This window comes from Actinia tenebrosa, unplaced genomic scaffold (genome assembly GCF_029948245.1).
Source record: "Actinia tenebrosa isolate PJP-AT-01 unplaced genomic scaffold, QUT_ActTen_1.0 PGA_scaffold3__52_contigs__length_22856419, whole genome shotgun sequence".
Lineage (NCBI taxonomy): Eukaryota > Metazoa > Cnidaria > Anthozoa > Actiniaria > Actiniidae > Actinia > Actinia tenebrosa.
This window is the reverse complement of record NW_028292580.1, coordinates 7,675,074-7,698,114: the sequence shown is the minus strand read 5'-3', so window position 1 is coordinate 7,698,114 and position 23,041 is coordinate 7,675,074. Positions and strand designations below refer to the sequence as shown.

Sequence of the window (23,041 nt, the reverse complement as noted above, 5' to 3'; positions counted from 1 at the left end):
TTACCCTCTTGAGTAAGAAAACAGATTAATATTTGAAAGTTTGTCTCCTTTTATTGTACTGTGAGAATTTTAGAGCTTTTGATGAGACACATTTTTCAAAAATTGTTACAGGTTTCATTTTGAATCTGAAAAAAAGCAGTTGCGCCATAAATTATATTTATTTACAGAATTTGTGAATTAACTTATTAAATATATTATATTTGAATGGTTGCTAGCAGCAGCAGTAAGGGGGAATCGCGAAGGGGGTACCGTATGAGCCGGTTATTACCCCCGCCAAGTACCATCCGGCTCCCGCGGGTATTACCTGCGTAATTCGATTTGAGAAATGCTCCACGGGTTTTATCGGTGCCCCGCATTACTAAGTTAGGATATTTGTTCTATATACGATGCACGGATGTAAAGAGTTTGCTTATGACTTTTGTGTAAAGTGCTTGAAACCCAAGTTTAAGCCTACTAAGCCAAATAAGTATATTTGTTGTGGTAAAAAGATGCGAATAGAAGAAGATACTTCAGCACAGTATTGCGAATGCGGCAAAAATATTCTTAATGCCGTACCAAATGCTACCAGAGAGCAATATTACGCCTATGGAGGTCGTAAGAAAACACCTTATAAGAGAATAAAATACTTTAGGGACTGGATGAGTCACATCCAAGGTTATCGCCCGGCATACTTAGACAATGAAGTAATGGAAATGATTGCGCTTGACTTAAAAGAACCAACGCCACAAAGCTTAAGGAAGACATTGAAAAAATTAAAACTATGGAAATATTACAAAGACATCTCTTACATTTTGTCTGAAATTACCGGCGACCCTATTCCCGAGGTTTCTGAAGATACTATGAGAAGGGCTGAGTGGATGTTTTGTCGGCTGGATAAGGATATTCCTTATTAACCTGACGTAATTTACGAAATATTTTACGAAATAGACCCCAACCACCCCCTGTTAGGATGGATTCCGAGGCGACTGACGCAATAACATATTACGCGTAATAATTCACCAAATAAGGTCATACGATGAATTTATATTACGCGTAATAATTCGCCAAATAAGGTCATGCAAATGATTTATATTACGCGTAATACGACATGATGATCCAAGATCTTGGAAATAAGGATGGACTTGACGAACTACTTAATTACGCATGTTTTCTAGACTGTCGTTCAATATGCAAATGAAATCCTGTCTTGCTTTTTTCAAAGCAAATATTTACTGAACGAGCTTTCTTTGAAGCTCCTCTTTTGCCTCCTGGTAGATCTTTTTGCGAGATTCCTCGGAAAGATCTTTTATGACTGTTTTTTTTTTTGTTTCTTATGTCCGACTTTAGCTTTTCGTACTTCTCCTCTTCGGCCAGAATGATCGAGAATTCTACGTCGTCGCTTTTCCCGTCACGCAATACCTTTGAAACAAGGTCGGTAATAGTATTTACTTTAGCCCTAGACACGGCTATTGTCGTGTTGTGTTTTGATATTTTCATGGATAGCTTTTTCATAATACCCGTAACACACTTACACACACTTACACACACTTACACACACATTATAAACACTTACACACACTTACACACACAGACACACACATACACAAGCACTTACACACACCTACTTACGCTTATACACACTTACACACACTACACACACTACACACACTTACACACACTTTCACATACATACATACAAAGTTATATACACTTACACACACTTACATACACTTACACACACATTATAAACACTTACACACACTTCGACACACTTACACACACTTACACTATTACACACACATACACACGCACTTACACACACCTACTTACAAAATTATATACACTTACACACACTTACACACGCACTTACACACACTTAAACACAATTACACACACTTACACACACTTACACACACAGACACACACATACACAAGCACTTACACACACCTACTTACACTTACACACACTTACACACACTACACACACTACACATACTTACACACACTACACACACTTACACACACTTACACATACATACATACAAAATTATATACACTTACACACACTTACATACACTTACACACACATTATAAACACTTACACACACTTCGAAACACTTCGACACACTTACACACACTTACACTATTACACACACATACACACGCACTTACACGCACTTACCCACACTTACACACAAAATTATACACACTTACACACGCTTACACATACATACATACAAAATTATATACACTTACACACACTTACACACACTTACACACCTACACACACTTACACACACTTACACACACTTACACACACTTACACACATTTACACACACTTACACACACTTACACACATTTACACACACTTACCCACACTTACTCACACATACACACAAAATTATACACGCTTACACATACATACATACAAAATTATATACACTTACACACACCTACACACACTTACACACACATACACAAGCACTTACATATACTTACACACAGTTACACACACTTACACACAGTTACACACACTTACACACAGAGACACACACACATACACATACACATGCACTTACACACACCTACTTACCGTTACACACACTTACACACACATACACACACTTACACACACATACACACAAAATTATACATACTTACACACGTTTACACATACATGGACACAAAATTATAAACACTTACACGCACTTATACGCACTTTGTGTAAGTGTTTGTAAGTGTGAGTGTTTGTATTTGTAAGTGTGTGTTAGTGTGTGTAAGTGAGAGTTTAGTGTGGAAGTGTAAGTAAGTGTGTGGAAGTGTATGTAAGTGTGTGTAAGTGAGTGTTTGTGTGTGTAAATGTGTGTAAGGATGTGTAAGTGTGTATAATTTTGTGCGTATATGTGGGTAAGCGTGTGTAAGTGTGTATGATTTTGTGTGTATGTGTGTGTAAACGTGTGTAAGTGTATATCATATTGTGTGTATGTGTATGTAAGTGTGTGTGTAAGTATGTGTAAGTGTAAGTAGTTGGGTGTAAGTGCGTGTGTATGTGTGAGTCTGTGTGTATAAGTGTGTGTAAGTATGTGTAAGTGTCTGTAAGTTAGTGTTTGTGTGTAAGTGTGTGTAATTTTTTGTGTATGTGTGTGTGTGTGTAAGTGTAAGTGAAAGTAGGTGTGTGTAAGTGCGTGTGTATGTGTGCGTAACTGTTTGTAAGTGTGTATAATTTTGTGTGTATGTGTGTGTAAGCGTGTGTAAGTGTGTATAATTTTGTGTGTATGTGTGTGAGTGTGTATAATTTTGTGTAAGTGTGTGTACGTGTGTTTAAGTGTGTGTAAGTGTAAGTAGTTGTGTGTAGTGCATGTGTATGTGTGTGTAAATGTGTGTAAGTGTGTGTAAGTTAGTGTTTGTGTGTGTAAGTGTGTGTGTGTCTAAATGTGTGTAAGTATGTATAATTATATGTATAAAAGTTTGTAAGTGTGTGTTTGTTTGTATAAGTGTGTATAATTCTGTATGTATGTTTCTTTAAGTGTGTATAGTTTTGTAAGTCTGTGTGTGTAAGTGTGTGTAAGTAAGCGTTAGTGTGTGTAAGTGTGTGTATGTGCGTGTGTATGTGTGTAAGTTTGTGTAAGTGTGTGTAAATGTGTATAATTTTGTGTGTATGTGTGTGTAAGCGTGTGTAAGTGTGTATAATATTATGTGTATGTGTGTGTAAGTGTGTGTACGTGTGTTTAAGTGTGTGTAAGTGTAAGTAGTTGTGTGTAAGTGCATGTGTATGTGTGTGTCAGTGTGTGTAAATGTGTGTAAGTGTGTGTAAGTTAGTGTTTGTGTGTGTAAGTGTGTGTAAGTGCATGTGTATGTGTGTGTCGTGTGTATATGACTGTGTAAGTGTGTGTAGGTGTATGTAAGTGTGTGTAAGTGTGTATAATTTGGTGTATAAGTGTGTGTAAGTGTGTATAATTTTGTGTCTATGTGCATGTAAGTGTGGGTAAGTGTGTAAGTGTAAGTAGGTGTGTGTAAGTGCGTGCGTAAATGTGTGTAAGTGTGTGCAATTGTGTATAATTTTGTATGTAAGTGTGTGTAAGCTTGTGTAAGTGTGTATGTGTGTAAGTGTGTGGGTGTAAGTGTGTGTGTGTGTAAGTGTAAGTAGTTGTGTGTAAGTATATGTGTATGTGTGTGTCAGTGTGTGTAGGTGTGTGTACGGGTGTGTAAGTGTGTGTAAGTGTGTATAATATGTGTATGTGTGTATGTGTGTGCATGTGTATGTGTGTGTCTGTTTGTGTATGACTGTGTAAGTGTGTATAGGTGTATGTAAGTGAGTGTTTGTGTGTAAGTGTGTGTAAGAGTGTATAATTTTGTGTGTATGTGTGTGTAAGCGTGTGTGTGTATAATATTGTGTGTATATGTTTGTAAGTATGTGTAAGTGTAAGTAGTGGTGTGTATGTGAGTGTGTATGTGTGTGTCTGTGTGTGTAAGTGTGTGTATGTGCGTGTGTATGTGTGTGGTGTAAGTATGTGTAAGTGTAAGTAAGAGTGTATAATTTTGTGTGTAAAAGTGTGTAAGTGTGTGTAAGAGTGTATAATTTTGTGTGTATGTGTGTTTAAGCGTGTTTAAGTGTGTATAATATCGTGTGTATGTGTGTGTGTAAGTGTGTGTTTATTCGTGTAAGTGTGTATAATTGTGTGTGTTTGTGTCTTTAAGTGTGTGAAAGTGTGTATAATGTTGTGTGTTAGTGTGTTTAAGTGTGTGTAACTGTATGTAAGTGTGTGGAAGTGAGTGTTTGTGTGTAAATGTGTGTAAGAGTGTGTAAGTTTGTGTAAGTGTGTATAATTTTGTGTGTAAGTGTGTGTAAGCGTGTGTAAGCGTGTGTAAGAGTGTATAATATTGTGTGTATGTGTGTGAAAGTGTGTGTAAGTGTGTGTAAGTGTAAGTAGCTGTGTGTAAGTATATGTGTATGTGGGTTATTACTTCATGTAAGACTACATGAGTTGTCCCGGCTTTATACACCACTATTTTAAAGAATCCCTAAATTCGTCTGTGATCCCCTGTGTTCCCCGGTATTCCCATGTGTTTCCCTGTATTCCCCTGTATTCACCTGTATTCCCATGTGATCCCCTGTGTTCCCCTGTATTCCCATGTGATCCCCTGTGTTCCCCTGTATTCCTATGTGATTCCCTGTATTCCCATGTGATCCCCTGTATTCCCCTGTGTTCCCCTGTATTCCCATGTGTTCCCCTGTATTCCCATGTGTTCCCCTGTGTTCCCCTGTATTCCCCTTATTCCCCTGTATTCCCATGTGATCCCCTGTGTTCCCCTGTGTTCCCCTGTATTCCTATGTGATCCCCTGTGTTCCCCTGTATTCCCCTGTATTCCCCTGTATTCCCATGTGATCCCATGTGATCCCCTGTGTTCCCCTGTGTTCCCCTGTGTTCCCCTGTATTCCCCTGTATTCCCATGTGATCCCCTGTGTTCCCCTGTGTTCCCCTGTATTCCCCTGCGTTCCCATGTGATCCCCTGCGTTCCCATGTGATCCCATGTGATCCCCTGTATCCACCTGTATTCCCATGTGATCCCCTGTGTTCCCCTGTATTCACCTGTATTCCCATGTGATCCCCTGTGATCCCCTGTGTTCCCCTGTATTCTCATATGTTCACCTGCGTTCCCCTGTGATCTCCTGCGTTCCCCTGTGTTCCTCTGTATTCCCCTGTATTCCCATGTGATCCCCTGCATTCCCCTGCGTTCCCCTGCATTCCCCTGTATTCCTATGTGATCCCCTGCGTTCCCCTGTGTTCCCCTGTGATCCCCTGTGTTCCCCAGTTTTCCCCTGTGATCCACTGCGTTCCCCTGTATTCCCATGTGATCCCCTGTGTTCCCCAGTGTTCACCTGCATTCCTCTGTGTTCCCCAGTGTTTACCCGTATTCCCCTGTGATCCCCTGTATTCCCCTGCGTTCCCCTGTGTTCCCCTGCGTTCCCATGTATTCCCCTGTGATCCCCTGCGTTCTCATGCATTCCCCTGTATTCCCCTGTGTTCCCTTGTTCTCCTGTGTTGCCCTGTATGAATTCCCGACTTCACAAGTGTTCCCTGTAATTCTCATTGTTCCCCTATGCTTCCCTAGTGGCCCTCTTTGTCCACTGTAATTCCCTGTGTCCACTTGTGAATCACTTTGATTTTGAGTGCGCACTGGGGCTCCCCTTTAATCCCTTGTATTTCTGAGGTCCCCGGTTTTGACCTGTGTTCCCGTGTCCACCCCTGATCCTTAGTGTCCATTTACATCTCATGATCTGTCTCATGATATTCATTTGCGTTTTGTCAGTTTTTCTCTCATATACTATATATATATCCATGTATATACCATGTATATAACAAGTGTTTTTCTGCTATCCCATATGATAGTTCAATCAAAGTAGCATGATCCAATAAGTGCTTGTAAGCCGAGTTAAGATTCATGATAGTTATGATTCATCAGCTTTTTAATTATAAATCAAGCCAAGCTTTTGAGCATCTTGCTCTTCATCATGGTTTCCGATTCAATCTTTTTGGCAAAACTGCTTAACATTCCAAAGCCGACATGTAAAAAATCAAATATGAAGTAATTATTTTCGTTTTTTAATCAGTATTTTACTTGGTACTTTTGTTTTAAGCTTTCAACTTGTTCTTTGCAACTTTCAGAGTATTTTGCCAACTTCACGATTGCTCTTGCTTTTTTAAAATATACAGGAATCACAGTGGAGATGGGGGAATGTGGGGAGTGAGGCTTTATATATGCGCACCCCCTAACTTTTCCCTTTTTCATACTAGCTAGTATCTTACATTTTCAAATCTCACCCCCACCCCACACACATACACTTTTCAGGGTGCTCTGCTGTCCTTGATCTATCCTTAAATTTGCAGTTTACAATACAATACATGCCCATTCTGACTAATTAATTATCATTGACAATCATTGAAATCTGAAGCATTTTATTGTTTATATTTTGTGTATACTATATATTACACGTATCGAATAGAACACTTAGTCATTCAGTTCAAATAAATAAAATAAAATAAAATAACTAAATTGAATTTAAATGTAATATTTGTGACAAACAGTTTTGTGGAGTTTGGAATTTCAGTCTTTTGATGTTTTAACCATGATTAGCCATGTGCAATAGCATAAATTACAATATGAAGAATAAAAAATACAAGAAACAAAATAAAAGGAATATAGTTCTTAGAAGTCCTTCTTTGTTTTCTTGCGCACACGTTTCTCTGTAATGAAAAGTAATACAAAATAATTTTAGTTCATGCAGTCAAAAATCAATTATTGATGACAAATCAACCCCCCCCCCCCCCCTCCTCAAAATAGACACCCTATAAGCATTCACTGGATTGAATTAACTGTATCATGCACATACAGGTCTTTGCAATGCAGGTGAATTAAATATATTTTGATCCCCGGAGGGGTTTGGTCACATAAAAATGCAAACAGCCCTTTAATTGTTATCAAGTCTTGCAATAAAAGTTGACATATGTCATAGCTGTAATCACAAAGACATTACCTTTCAAAATGCCAGGATGTATTTTGTCAAAAAGTTTTGACGACGTTGACACTCTGGTCCGTTTCGCATTCCTGCATCCTACATCGGTTAACAAATAACAATGAATAACAATGCAAGACAAAAAAGTTTGTTTGGGCAATAAGAGTAGGCAATAGGTGATACTGGTCGGCCAAATATTAAATATACATAATTAATAGATATCAATACAAATGCATAATTTACCTTTATTTCAGAATGCTCTTCAAAATAAATTCCAAGTTAATATATACCTACCTGTTTATTTCTTTATTTCTTTACTTATTTGTCACTCTATTTGCAATTCAGATGGGAGCTAATTTAGGTAATCATAAAAACGGTTATACTACACCTTGTTCTTTAGATGCAGGGGTAAAATGGATGACAGCTTCTACCTGATGAATATTTTCATCGGGTAGAAGGATCTCATCTGAGGAGAAATTAAACCAACAGAGAAAAGATAGTTCAATAATTAGCAATACTCTCGTGAAGTTCTGTGTACATGAAAGTGAAATATAAAATGTCAGAATCACAGCTGAGTTCCGATAAAATACCTTGAACAACACCTTGATTGTCAGCTTCAGGGGGTGCATCTACCATTAAATGAGTACTATCTTGGCCATGGGGTGGGATCTCATCTGAGGAGAAATTAAACCAACAGAGAAAAGATAGTTTAATAATTAGCAATACTCTCGTGAAGTTCTGTGTACAATAGTTTAGTTCCAGAAATTATCCATCCCCTCCCCCCATGGAGGATTCCCCCACCCTAACCCCAATAAATTCCAATTTCCTTCCATACAAACTCTGTAATTTTGTTCTTTATCTGATCCTTCCTCCACCCCTTGAAAATTCCAAATTCCTCTGTTGGGGACCGGGTGGAGGGATATGGAAAATTTATGGCACTACACAATGAATGTCAGAACCGCTGAGTCGTTCTGATGGTTCGAACCTTCCACAACACCTTGATCATCGGCTTCAGGGGGTGCATCTACTGTTAAAGGAGCACTAACTTGGAGTGGGATCTCATCTGAGGAGAAATTAAACCAAAAAAGAAAAGATACTTCGATAATTGCCAATTACATACTCTTTTGAAGTTCTGTGTACATTAAAGTGAAATAAAATGTTAGAATCACAGCTGAGTTCTGATGAAATACCTTGAACAACACCTTGATCGTCGGCTTCAGGGGGTGCATCCACTGTTAAAGGAGCACTAACTTGGAGTGGGATCTCATCTGAGGAGAAATTAAACCAAAAAAGAAAAGATACTTCGATAACGTAAACTGTGAGTTAATACTTTTTGAAATTAAGACCTTAAAACAAGGATTTTACTTAATAACCAGCTGCTGTCAAATAAAATTTAGGCCACCCATTACTGACTTGTAATATTGTAAAAAGAACAAAGAAATGCAATGTAATTAGTGTGTAATAATTTATACTACACTTCTAAGTAAACATTTACTTCAATGGTTGAATAAAATAACTCTTATTAAAAGAATTGTGCATTAGCTTAATAATAAATAATACTGAAAAATAAATTCTCACTATGTGAATGCATAAGTCTCAGAGATTACAAAAAGGACTAAGAAGACAAACAAAAATTATTTTACCAACAGTGCTCGAGTTACATTTTATAATTAAGTGATATATTAATGCACAAACATTGCATAGAGTTCAATACTGCAGGTATTTACCATTAAAATGCTTAAGCAGCACAGCTGGCAAACTCCGAAGAGGATTGCACACACACTGTCTCATCACACTCTTGCCTTCCTTGTCCAATCCCTTTTCAGACTTGAACGAGTCAAGTTCAGAGTCTTCGCTTAGAAATCGAAGTCTCGTCTTGTCCCCAAAACTTCTAAGCTGTTTGTGAACATCCCCCTCTTGCCACTGCCAACCTGATCTTCTTAGGTAAAAGGCAAGTTTGCTATAAGCAATAGCTAATAGCTTCTGCCCTTTGATTGTTGTACACTTGAAAGCATACGCAATCTGTAAAAAGTGAAATAATTCTAAATCAGTACATGGAACTTTATGATTTTGTTCAAACATCATACAGTATTACATATAGCATGAATGAAAATAGTTAACTACGTATACACAGTCTCCTCTTAATTAACCTCATGCCCAGAAGATAAAATTTCCACAATACTGATTTTTAATGTACTCATGCATGCGAAAAACTGAGTAGTAAGTAATATATACAGTATGAGTGGCTGTGTTGTGTTCGATATGTTTGTATATTGGATACAACAAGGACACGAATACTGTAGATTACTTATCAAATGTCTAGGTAATAGTTCCTTTGTGTTTCGCTAAAATTTGCAAGATAAAAGTGAATCTGGCCAGGAAAATCCATCTTAAAGTTTATGCAAATGAACAGGATTCTGTATCTGATTTGCAAACCTCTTCACGGTTGTGAGATTTCTGCTGTGCTCTCCTCATGAATTATTAATGAGTTTAATATTGTGTAGTTCCAGAAATTATCCATACCCTTCCCACTGAAGAATTTTTTTAAAGACCCTCCCCCTACCCCCGGAAATTCCAATTTTCTTCCATGCAAACTCTGTAACTTGGTTCTCTCTCTTACCTCCCCAACCCCGTGGAAATTCCAAATAATAATTTTATTCCTCTGTGGGTAGGGTATGGATAGTTTCTGGAACTACACAATGCATACATGCATAAACTGCGCACCAAGACATCAGTTACATTTGTGATAAAGCCGGGGCTATTAACTAATGTACAAAAAGTTTCCAGAATCCATTTATACTCCTCTGGAATGATGGATTGCTGGTTATCATTTTTCTTATGATATTCTCAGTGACGAAATGTATAAAAAAGTCATGTGAAATTCATCGTTTCTTAAACTGGGCCTAAGCGCAAAACTTTAGTATAGCTAGGTCTCACAAATTATCCTCTGATCCAAGAATATATACCTAGATTGCATATATAGAAAAATAAACAATATAGTAAGAAATTACTTTTTTCTTTTATTGTAATTAATCTGGGTCCATACCTCTCTTTTGGTCAGAGTGCCAAAAATTGTGTCAAGATTGCTCCATAGTTGATTGGCTTCTGGACCATTGGATTAAACCTCTTTCTGAATATGGCCAGTGAACAGGTCATCAGTGAATGGAACTACCTTACTTTCAATGTAGTTCCAGATCAATGGTGCATCTTCACTGAACCCAACAACTTTCATGACCTGTGGGGAAAAAAATATTTAAATATGAAGAATTAAATTACATTTGGTTTTGAAAAGTTGAAGAAGTTGAAAAGTTTCATACGCCAATCATTTAGCTGCAGATTTTAACTAAATCTACCAATCAGAGAATTAAGGGTCAGTAAAAAGGTCTATTGCAAAGAGATGCCAGCACAAAAATATATTTTAAGAACTTTAGGATTTTGGCGACATCAGGAACTGCATGTAAAATTATGATAATATTGTGAAATTTCATAGGCATATTGCAAAAGACATCTGATGTATATTAGGTAATTAAATACAAAAAATATTCCCATACATTATCTCTTAGCGCAGGAGGAACTAACAAGAATTAGTTATCAATTCACACGGTTTTCTTTGTTATTCATAAGGCTTTATTTTTATTACAACCCTCATTAACAATGGACAAACTTAAAGCCCGGGGAGGGAATATGAAATGCAGTAGGGAAGAGCGGGGCTGATATGAATTAATCTGATTGGCTCATTATGAATCGAAGGTCAATATATAGTTATAAACCCGGTTTATAACTATATATTGACCTTGAATTTATAATGAGCCAATCAGATTAATTCATATCAGCCCCGCTCTTCCCTGCTGCCTGACGAGTAAACTATCTGGGGAATAATACTATTCTACAGAACTAATCTAATTAATGTTTACATTTAAAAAAACTATAGAGATATGTTTTCTAAACATTACATTATCAAATCGTTGCTAGTGCTCATAGTTTATGTGTTAAAGTTTACAACACAGTTTTTAAAATAATAATTCTTACAAACTGGGTTTTGCTCATCCTTTTCACTACATTTCTTCTTGTTTTCCTGGCCGCCATTATCGAGATCTTCATTAGGTCTTTTTGCCGTAGATGTTACCTCCACTGTCAAAGCACTTGGAAATCGCTGTCTTGACACTTACACTTGGCCTTTGGTATTTTTGAAGGCTTCTTTCATCTCTATGCCCGGTTCGTTTCAACTCCATTGCCATACAGCCACATGTGATTACAAAACCCTAAAATCTATGGTTTTCTATTATCATCTGCACTTTTGTTTAATTAGCATCATAGATTTCCAGAACATTAAAACTATGTGCCACATTACCTCTGTAGGGACTAGAGGGCATTAGTAAATCCCTTTATAATCAACTCACATTGTTCATGCTCTATAGACAACAAGGGAAATATAAAAACAAAGCGGAAAATGTTTACCCTTTTGTATACGTTCTAAACTTCCAATTGAACCACGAATATTTTTCTAAATTCTTTTTATTTTCATTATCTTAAAAGTCTAACATCAGAATATTATAGAAAACCTTCTTAATTGATAACTAAAATAGTTAGTTACCTCGAATGTCGGCAATAAGCCATATACATCCCTCGGGCCTGCGGCCCTCGGGATGTATATGGCTTATTACCTCCGTTCTCGGTAACTAACTCTTACTAATTCCAAAAAAAATTGCAAAATAACAAAAAAATGTATAGTAATTTTAGAGCTTAAATATCTAATGTCTTCATTTCATTGATATTGATTTCACTCCGCTTATAATTTATGTATAGTTACCTCTAAGGTGTACCATATTAGCATGGAGTAAATCTGGGAGGACCTTATTTTCCCTCCCAGAAGGACTTCCACCTTGCAAGAAATTTCTTGCTTCTCAATAGAACTTAAGCTATTGTCAAGAAATTTCGATGTGATGCTTAGGCATTCTAAGATGCTGCAGCTTGCTTTGGCTGCAGCAAGGTCCAACTTTTTCTTCTTCTCCACCATTTCATTTGTCGCTAGGACTGGCTCACTCTTTTCAAATAATACAATAGCCTGTCTTGAAAAGGCTCTGTAAAAAAAATAAAATACCATAACTTACAAAGGGGGTTATTCGATCATTCCATTTTCTTTGACCATCAGTAAATATTTACTGAGATATATAAATGTTATATATATATAAGTATATTAAATACTTTATAACATATTTTTGCAAAACAAAAATGCTCTCATTCATTGAATTAGGGATGAATCATTGAATGAATGAAGGAATGGCAATAATCTTTAACCAAGAGAAGTAATGTACATATACTGTGATTTCGTAAAAAAAACAATGATTATAAAAGTAATCATAATTCTTACCGCTTATCATTAGCACATGCGAAATTCGCACTTATTACAGGTGGACTCCTTGGCACCCCTGATGAAATGTATGTATCTTTTCCAGTCCTTAAAAATATGAAATTGCAACTCTTTAAATTAAATATAAGCACAGCCACACACACTTACAATGCCATGTAGCAGCAGGTAGGGGGACTCGCCGAGGGGGTACCGGGGGAGCCGGGTATTGCCCCCGCCAAGTACCAAAGGGCCCCCGCGGGTATTACCCCCGCGAGAGCTATGTGTTAAAATATTTGTCTTATATACGATGCATGAATGTAAAGAGTTTGTTTAGTGTCACAAACGAGGGTTAAAACATTTCCTAGATATAGATGGACGCCATCAGAAGCATTCGAAACGAAACCGTACGCAGGCTGCGAACTCAGGTATTGGATCGGCTGGACGCCGACTTTGCCTTCACGACATTTACAGAAGGAAACACAGAAGAAATCATGGACGACGCAAGGGCTGAAAAGATAATCGACTTAATGCCCGAAGGCAACTACCGCTTAGAATTAACGTTCATAAAGTACCTAGACGGCGACTGGAGAATAGAAAAGGGCCGAAATCCTATGCGAGCGTCTGGTAAGCAGAACCTGTTTGTCTTAAATAAGAACACCAGACCAGGAGCGCTGGTGGGAATCGACATGTTGTTCTACGAAGTTGCTTACCCCGTTACGGTAGTGATCTACGGCGCCTACAAGATTAGAGAACCAGACGTTAGGAAACTCAAACCAATGCGACATCCTGGCAACTGCGTAGGAAAGTTGGTAAGAGAGTTCTTCGAGGATTCTCCCGGGGCGGTAAGCTTACCCCAAAGAGAAGAGAAGCCATAAGGAAATGGGAGCATGCCACGCGTAAGGCTGGAGCCACGATAGACAACATCAAGAAGCTAGAGACCCTTCTAGAGAGGCGCATACACGTAAAGGACATAACGGACGGGTTCATCTATCCTGGCACGCATAAGTACGGCGGCCGGGGGGCTCCAATAGTCATCTATCAACATAACGGGCACGCTTGGAGAGAGTTAAGGTTCCCGCGAAAGAAGGAAACCAAGGTCTACGAAGCCTCGCCCCTTGCAGGATTGGTCCACGAGAACTCCATCTGGTTAATGGATCCCGAAGGAAGTCAATTTATCACCCAAGACGGTACCCTATACAGGCCCCAAGTAGAACACCAGCGCATCCAAAGCGTCTGCGAAACCCTCGGCGAAGACTTCTCAGACGAGGTCCTCAGCAGCCGCAGCTTAGACTTCTTAGCCGCGAAAAAGAGAAACGGTTGGAAACCTACCCCCCAAGAATTCAAAGACATAGCCAAGGCCTGCGTGGAGCACGGCCATGGCGGCCTATGGAACATGGAGTACGATGAAGACCAGTACGTATCCTTAGACATGAAACACTGCTACCCTGCGTCCTTTATAAGAGCATATTTTTGCCCATTGTTTCGGCAACCATTTTCGGCTACCTTTTCTACTCCCGCACGGGTATTCCTCGTAGACACATTTTTGCACAAAGTAGTATTTTTTTGTGCCCTCTGCGCTGGTAGCAAGCACCAGGAATGTCCGTGGGATAGCAAGGGGGCCCCGAAACAGTGCCCTCGTAGCAAGGGGTCGTAAATCGCGACACCCTTACTATGCATGGAGAAACACCGACGTGGATAGAGAGGAACGATTCGTTCCCCTTGCTAGTAGCCAAAAACCTTCTACTCCCATATATAGAAGATGGAAGAGCAAAAGAGTATTTCGGCAACATTGCAGGAGATGGGTATACGTGCGAAGAATAGGGTGCTAGCACATTTGCTGTTGGACAATGCGTACGATGGAAATCTACTACCAGACATATCCAAGTGCGACTATTTGCGGGGCAACGAAGGACCAACCGGTCTGCGGCCACTAGAAGGATTGCCTCCTTTCGTAGACGATGTGTTTGTCTATGGTTTTGTTTCCGAAGAGAATTTGTATGGAAAGAAGCTGCTTTGTAGGAATGCGAAGGCAATAGTCTCCAAGATATCCATCGCAGCCACGGAGACATTTGGGGTGTTCCTACCAACCAGCGTAGTGCACACGTGCAGGCAGGGAAACATAGTAGACCGCGTCTCCAATATGGCAGCCAAGTGGTCCAGTTTGCATGGAGAACCCGCCGCGGTATTCGTAGCCAAAGTAGACACCTCGGAATTATCCATAGAAGCCGTAGACGAAAACATTTCCAAGTTTGCTAGGCTGCTACATGCGCACGGATATGGTATCTATTCCGTGAACTACACGCAGGATTTCTCCGGAACTTTGGATAGAGTCGCATTGGTACGTCGTTTGCGGGAGTTGGGATACGTGCCGCAGCATAGTGGCGGTTGGCGCAGCGGTACGATTTTGGAGAACACGCATGCTGTGGGAGAACATGTTTGTACTTGGATAGAAGACGGAAAACGCACGAAAATATACAACAAAATAGTATCGAACTTCGAAGCCGGCGAAGTACAAAATCCAGTAGGAGCAAAGTTGGCAGAGTACGTGGATTGTCCGAACGACCACCTGCGTAGAACATTCCTGCATCCAGACGTGCAGAAAAGAGGATGCAGCAGAGTGGAAATATCCATCTATGGTAGGGATTTCTCCAAAGAAAACACAAATGCCATTGCGGAAACCATAGAGCCACTAGCAGACATATTCGTAGTACAACCACCCAAAAACATGTGGTTGGCACTCGCTGAACACTTGGACAGATGTTTGTGTATTTGCTGCGAGGAAACGAAAGAAATCTTCCTAGCTTGGTACTGCCATGCGACAACGGGGCGCATAGCCGGCATACGTGTACGGGGCAACGAAAGATGGGAACAATGCGTACTTTGGGCCATTGCAGAGTTTGGTCTGCGCAAATGCCCTATATTCCGCATAGACGTGCGTGGATTGGACCCAGTGGAGATAGCACCGCTGCGATGCTACACGAAAGATTCCCCTACCGTGTTGGCAGAGTCTAACAAACCCACCAGAGTGCACAAAGATCCTCCTACAATCGCAGACTTTCTCCCAACCACGGAACACGTGGAGTGGGTTTGGCGCACGAAGAAGGCGCAAAAGATAGGCATAGAAAAGAGTCTCTTCGGAATACTAAAAGTGCCTACGGACCGCAGGATATCCTTTCTGTCCAAAAGAAAACGACAGCAAAAATTGGAAGACATACGGGACGACTTGGAAGGAGACGAGTGGGTAGAAGCCACAAGAAGATACCACGCAGAACTGTCGGAACAAAGGCAGTCCATCCTGCGGCAAAAAGAAGAGGACAGGAAGAAAATAGAAAAAGAATTGGAAAAGTACAGGAAACTATTGGATAGAATTTCCAGAAGAACAGACAATCTGCGTAGATTGTTCTTTGGAGAGGAAAGCCCGTTTGGCCCAGAGACGCCTAGGGCCAAAGTGCATAGGATGGAGCAAATACCTGCAGGAGACTACGAGATACTAGGATATGCGATCCCCAGAGACTTGGATGCCAACTGGTTGGCAAGAGGGCACCGCGTAGTATTGCGAAGGAATAGAGAAACTTCTGTAGCATGGGCCACGGAAGCCCTATTGGATGCATTTGCGACTGGAAAGTTCGAAGCGAACGGCAACATACGCAATGCCATACCAGGAGAAGAAATATTGGTGGAGTGGCAGAACAACATAGCCACTGCCTTCGTGCCCGAAGGACCTGGTTTGGATACGTACTACGAATTGGCTAGAAAAGTAGAACATCCCAAACACCCGGAAAGACTACTGGAAGTACCTGCGCCGCCAAACAAAGAATGCGTACAGGCGCTACATATGTATCCAGGCGAATACCAATGCTGGAGATACGCCAAAACCACCTACAGAAAAAAAGAAAGGACAATCCTATTCCTTTCCGAAAAGTGTCCAGAGTGCGTTTTGGAGGGCTGTACGGTAGAACATGCTACTACTCCAGTCTGGGGACACTTTTTGGACGAGCAAAAGATAGACTGGACATCGCAGCCACCGCTGTACTGCAAGATTGGTAGAGAAAAGACTACCAAAGCAAAGAAGAAATACCGGCTATTGCACGTCTCTACTCCATCTCCGGAATCCTAGAATTTCTCTGCGGTTTCGTATCCTCCGCTGGATGTCTGTAGTAGACAACTTTGGGCGGTTGCATGCGTGCCCAAACGACAGCAGCAATGCCTGCGACTGCAAATAGTACATTGCCGGCTATTTGCAAGTCTATTTTCGTGGATACTTCCTCTACTTCTTCGGACAAATCCTCTGCGTCTATTTTCTCGAACGAATCCTCTTCCTCTCTTTGCTCCATTTTGGCTAGTAGTTCCTCCTTTGCGTCTCGGAGTTCTTCTCTAGCTTTTTGGAGATCGTCGAGGACTATAGCAAAGGAATCCTGCACTTCTAGGAAATGTTTCTGCAGGTCTGTAGTTGGTGGCTTTTCGGGAATTGCTACCTCCAGACCATTTTCCCGCTCTATCCTGCGTATCTTTGGTATGCCTATGCCGTACTTTTTGGCTACCTTCTGCAGTCCCACTCCATTTCTCCTATCTTCCAACAATCCTGCGATTTCTTCCTCGGATAGTATTCTGGGTGTTGCCATATATATCTACGAATACGGTTCGAACATAGCTAGGTACCTATGGATCCATAGGTATATAGATGTATCTCTACATAGCTGCGGGTATGGTCGCATACATGCTAGGAAAGCAAAGAACAACACAAATACTTTTGGAGATCTTGGAAGGCCTCTACAGACTTCGCATACCGGGCTACTTTGGCGCAGCTACCGCGGCGTAGATAGTAGAAGGGGAACGAATCGTTCCTCTCTATCCACGTCGGTGTTTCTCCATGCATAGTAAGGGTGTCGCGATTTACGACCCCTTGCTACGAGGGCACTGTTTCGGGGCCCCCTTGCTATCCCACGGACATTCCTGGTGCTTGCTACCAGCGCAGAGGGCACAAAAAAATACTACTTTGTGCAAAAATGTGTCTACGAGGAATACCCGTGCGGGAGTAGAAAAGGTAGCCGAAAATGGTTGCCGAAACAATGGGCAAAAATATGCTCTTATAACCAGACGCTCGCATAGGATTTCGGCCCTTTTCTATTCTCCAGTCGCCGTCTAGGTACTTTATGAACGTTAATTCTAAGCGGTAGTTGCCTTCGGGCATTAAGTCGATTATCTTTTCAGCCCTTGCGTCGTCCATGATTTCTTCTGTGTTTCCTTCTGTAAATGTCGTGAAGGCAAAGTCGGCGTCCAGCCGATCCAATACCTGAGTTCGCAGCCTGCGTACGGTTTCGTTTCGAATGCTTCTGATGGCGTCCATCTATATCTAGGAAATATTTTAACCCTCGTTTGTGACACTAAACAAACTCTTTACATTCATGCATCGTATATAAGACAAATATTTTAACACATAGCTCTCGCGGGGGTAATACCCGCGGGGGCCCTTTGGTACTTGGCGGGGGCAATACCCGGCTCCCCCGGTACCCCCTCCGCGAGTCCCCATACCTGCTGCTCATGTATATTGCTGAAATAGCTTTTTTCATATACTTGATGTTATATAATAATAATCGATAAAATAATAACTTATTCAATAATTCTAAGGCACAAATTTTGCATATGAATATGGTTAAATGAGCAATTAAATAAATGGATGATCATTAACTAAAGGTGGTCTGGGACCCATAGATCCCATCGACAACTTTCCTTAACTTTTGAATTTTTGTGAATATCCATTTTGTTTGCAAAACGACACAAACAAGGATCCACAAACAGAGAAGATAACTGGCATAAGATTTTGAATGTTTTAGGGAAAAAACTTTGGTTCATCTGCACATGTAATAAGTGTACAAAAAATCTTGGTATGTTAATCTTAAATCTGTCTGTAATGGGGGCTAAAGCCATTTCAATTCGTCAAGTACCTGCACACTACTGCTCTAGAAACTTAAGGTGGAGCCCGGCCCTTAAATCAAGTACACAAATACAGTCATTTTTGTTATTGTAAATAGATGATGCTAACAAGTTTACGTGGTTGAAGAGGGTTTGGACTATAAACTTAACGTCATCTGGTGATGATGGGTCATCCCAGGCAAAGGGCAAATCACATAACTTCGATCTCTCAAGGGCCATTTTACAGGTGTAGTCTATATGCGTAATGAAAAATAGGATCTCTTAGTTTAACAACATTTTATCACAAGTATATGTTTTACTCACTATCTTGCTGCTGACTGGCTGGCATCCTACAGCCAATCCCTGATAGTGTGTAATTCCAGAAATTATCCATACCCCTACCCCCACATCTGTTGTGTCTTTGTAATAGTCCATGTATTGATTCTAAAGGATAAAAAAATTACCTTTAATGTCTGCATTTCCTGTTATGGACATGCATGCCTCTAAAACAGTGGTTTTAGATGTTTCTGTTTCCCCTGTAAGTAAGACTACAGGACATGAGCCTACTACTTGGACAATTCTTTGGTATCCAAGGCTCATGACCGTGCCCCCCAAGGCAAGACATGCTGCAGGGAAGTTACTTGTCAGCAGGTCCTTCATACATTGGAGCAGCTCTTTTAGACCATGTGCACCTAATGGCATTACTATGTTGGAAACAATTTCATCACAACCTGAAATAAAAAAAATAGCCCATCACATCCTAAAAGATATCAAATTCACATATTAATAACATTCCGAAATAATATTCCACTCCATTGTAATTGCTGAAAACCATACCCTGTTTGGTTGCACGTACCCGTATGGTGAATACAGGGGAGTACCTCAGAAGCAGATGTGTTAAATTATGCAAGAAATAGCTTTCTGACAAGCCTTTTTAATTTATTGAATTTGATGATCATTAAATTTCACAAGTTAGAAATTTGGATACATGCACAATAACACACAACATCCAAAACATGTACTGCATTACATAATTAAAAAAAAACAAAGAGAGAAGTAAACTCAAACTTAGAATTACCTCTTCCTTTAGAACGGCCTGCACTTCGATGAAGGACATAACGTTCGTTCTCTGGAAGGCTTGTCTTTGTAGCTGGACTGAATTGCAGTTCTTTGTTTATTATGAAAGTACCGCAGCTTTGCCATGCAGGGTACTTTATGTTCAAGACAAAATAACGAGAAACATTAAAATTTTAGATGCCTATACATTATTGTACAGTATTAAAAAATATTACAAAGTCTGTAAATTATTTGACAATTAAAGTCATATGATAAATGCTGATTTTATTCAATAACTCTGTCATTTATTTATTTATTATAATCCCCCCTCCCCCCATATATGTGCGTAAAATATACAACACAACATACGTACACTGGAACAAAAAAATAAATTTTAAGAGCAAGCAAATGCCCGCTCATCCTGTCATAGGATTATTAATGTTTGTATTATTATAGATTCATAAATAACTCACCAAAATTGCGACTTTTCTAGTATTCGTTCCTTTGTAATTATCTGCCTGGTGGAACATGTATGTCCCTAAGTCAATGCTTACTGGGGCATCTTTTGGTACCCTGTACCACAAAGATGAACAACATACACCTTGCAAAATTGACAAAGTCGTTCTTGAGTCACACAGTTGTGCCATTGTCAATGCACAAGTCCTTTAATAGACAAAAGAAAAATAGAAAATTTTTTGTGTTGATTATTAATATCATAAAAAATCACATGATCTCTAGTACAATTCATGATATTTAAACCCTCTCCCGGACCACAGGTAGAGGGGGCACAATCCAAAGTACGCATATAAATTGGAATGCTCAAAAAATATCTTGAAAGAATACTGAATTATAGGGTATAGTTTAACAGCTATAATTAAAAATCTAAAAAGATCCCATTTATAAATAATAAATTATAAATGATAAATAATAGGTCTTTTTTTGTAATGTCAAACAGCTGAGTCGACAATAAAACTTAATCCTTACACCAATCTAGATTAGCAACAACTGTCATAAAAAACTGCAATACATTGGCATTGCACATATGGATTTTCTTTTCCTCGTTCCCCTAAAATTAGGGCATTATCAGGTATTTATATTCGAAATTCAATACCCTAAATCATAGCAAATAAAAAATATGTAACTGTCGCAGTTATGGCTAGGCTATTTTACGGATCGATCGGACTAGACACTTTAGATCCCTTGATCTCTTTTAATCTTTGTCGTTAAATCAATCGTAAAACTATAATAAATCAAATGAAATAAATTGCTAACTAATCTTAATGACAATCGTACATACATGCAATCATACAATAATCGCGATAGATCTTAAAGAAAATACAATAGTTCCTAAAATAATAATACAAGTAAAATCATACCTTGTCTAGCTGCTTGCAAACTTGAACTATGCTAAACGTGGCTCGTGTCCACTTACTTAACTCATATGACAGGTTAATTGTTAAATTATTACATGAATCAATTGGTCTTTGTTCTATGTAAACATATATGTCTTTCAATAATCACTTCCGATAAAACTCATGACGTCAGTCACAAAATATAAGCCTTATAGACTAGGTAGACCTGCATGTGACCTTATATCCTGTTTGAGCTTCATACGATCCAAAAAATAACGATCTTCAATTTACAAATGCTCATGATTAAGATTAATATAAGTTACATCAAAGACAATTAGTTTAACCATATTGAAATTTAATAGCAGACACAAACCTCCATACAACCCCATACTTTTCTGCAGAAAAGATATACAAGATGTACTCATGACCCCTCACATTACACCGCAAACCATCTATTTAGAGGGCTCAAGCAGCCTCAGGAAGCCCAATAAATTATACTGAATTGTAATACCATAAAAAGTGCATTCCCATTTTCCATTTCATTTCCTTATGAATTTCGAGTATTGACCAATCGTCAGTCTCGAAGTCTTTAGTTCGAAGATTCACAGGTCATAGTACTGTGTACCCGTAACAAGAGCGTTTTAGATTGACTTTTTTTCTCCCCGCAAACGGCAAACGTGACCACGTTTTCATCGTTTTCCTGTATTTTACTTTGCATTTTACACACTTTCTCGCCAAAGACAAATATTCTTTTGTTTTTCTACTACTTGGACTTTTTTTGCGATTCTTTTTAAGCTATTTAAAATAATTTTTAAATGGTCAACTGACGTTTCACTTGTGCCGTGAACGTAAATCTAAAACTCTCTATTGTCAAAAATTCCCAAGGATTACAGTACTGAAATAAATCCCAAAAACTCCACATTCGGGAGGAAAAAAAGACAGACTGAGACAATGAACGAAGGAAAAGAAAAAGTAAAAAAAAAACTTTAAAGTTTTTCGTAATTCATTTTGGAAGCGCAAGTCTTTTTTCTCATAAAAATAGTGACGTCGAAGAATCAAAGATTTCTCGAACTAGCTGGAGGAGATGAGAAGGTACTGACATAACGCACGCGCAGTAGCATGACGGACATAACGTACGCACGCTGGCCGGTTTCAAAGTGACAAAAACTTTTTCGCAAATGTGCATCTTATCCAAAAGGAAAGATATATTTAAAAATATCTTAATATATGCAATTCAAGATTCCAAATAAAAAATATATAAATAAAAATGAATTGTTTTAGAAGAACTAGCACTTGGCTTACCAGTTTTGACTACTAGATGTTTCAATTTTGAAGATGCTGTTAAACAACTTACAACGTTGCTGTTAAATCTGGCCGTAATCGACGTCGTAAAGTTGGAAATAAAAACCCACGTTTTTCCACTGAAGAATGCAAGCTTCTTATCATGCTCCATAAGGATTCCTTGGGGGGGGGGGGGGGGGGTGTAATAATATACACTTGTCACGCAACATTAGGTTCTATTATGTAACAAATGTAATATGACTCTCTCTCCCCTCTCTCTACACACATTGTATCAAGTTAAGCACCAGAATAAGTATACCGAATTAATCGTCATTAAAGCAAGCAACCATAATCAAAGCCTCCACTAAATATCATGACATGGTGTCAGAGGTAAAACACTAAACACACAAGACACTGGAAGGTCAGTAATATTAAGAAATAAGCGTTTTTTCGGCAAGAAACACATCAAGCATGGCGACAGGGTTCACGCCCCCTGTTATGAACTGGCAAGCTGGAGCCGATATCACCGACGAATTTGCTAGATTTAAACAATATTGCCAATTAATATTCACCGGTCCGTTCTCAAAGAAATC

The 23,041-nt window shown here is 39.3% G+C and overlaps 1 protein-coding gene across 4 annotated transcripts; it reads right to left on the bottom strand.

Annotated features, from left to right (window-relative positions):
- Positions 1–6,983: 6,983 nt before the first annotated feature.
- On the bottom strand, positions 6,984–21,205 carry LOC116288146 (uncharacterized). 4 transcript variants are annotated; one of them, XM_089034779.1, is made up of 11 exons: positions 19,084–19,358; positions 12,868–12,954; positions 12,307–12,577; positions 10,543–10,731; positions 9,224–9,518; positions 8,687–8,764; positions 8,482–8,559; positions 8,087–8,170; positions 7,885–7,962; positions 7,518–7,595; positions 6,984–7,227 (listed from the first exon to the last, which is right to left on the bottom strand). In XM_089034779.1, exons 5-11 carry the CDS (start codon positions 9,285–9,287, stop codon positions 7,190–7,192), a joined length of 498 nt encoding a protein of 165 aa, XP_088890905.1. In that variant the 5' UTR covers positions 9,288–9,518; positions 10,543–10,731; positions 12,307–12,577; positions 12,868–12,954; positions 19,084–19,358; the 3' UTR covers positions 6,984–7,189. The 4 variants fall into 4 exon arrangements, 2 of the variants coding, with proteins under 2 accessions (XP_088890905.1, XP_088890907.1); XM_089034781.1 differs by having other exon boundaries at positions 8,494–8,559; XR_016120619.1 differs by lacking the exons at positions 6,984–7,227; positions 7,518–7,595; positions 7,885–7,962; ... (1 more) ...; positions 8,482–8,559; positions 8,687–8,764 and adding exons at positions 19,838–19,970; positions 20,289–20,478; positions 21,192–21,205 and having other exon boundaries at positions 9,283–9,518; positions 19,084–19,490.
- Between the last annotated feature and the right edge of the window lie 1,836 nt (positions 21,206–23,041).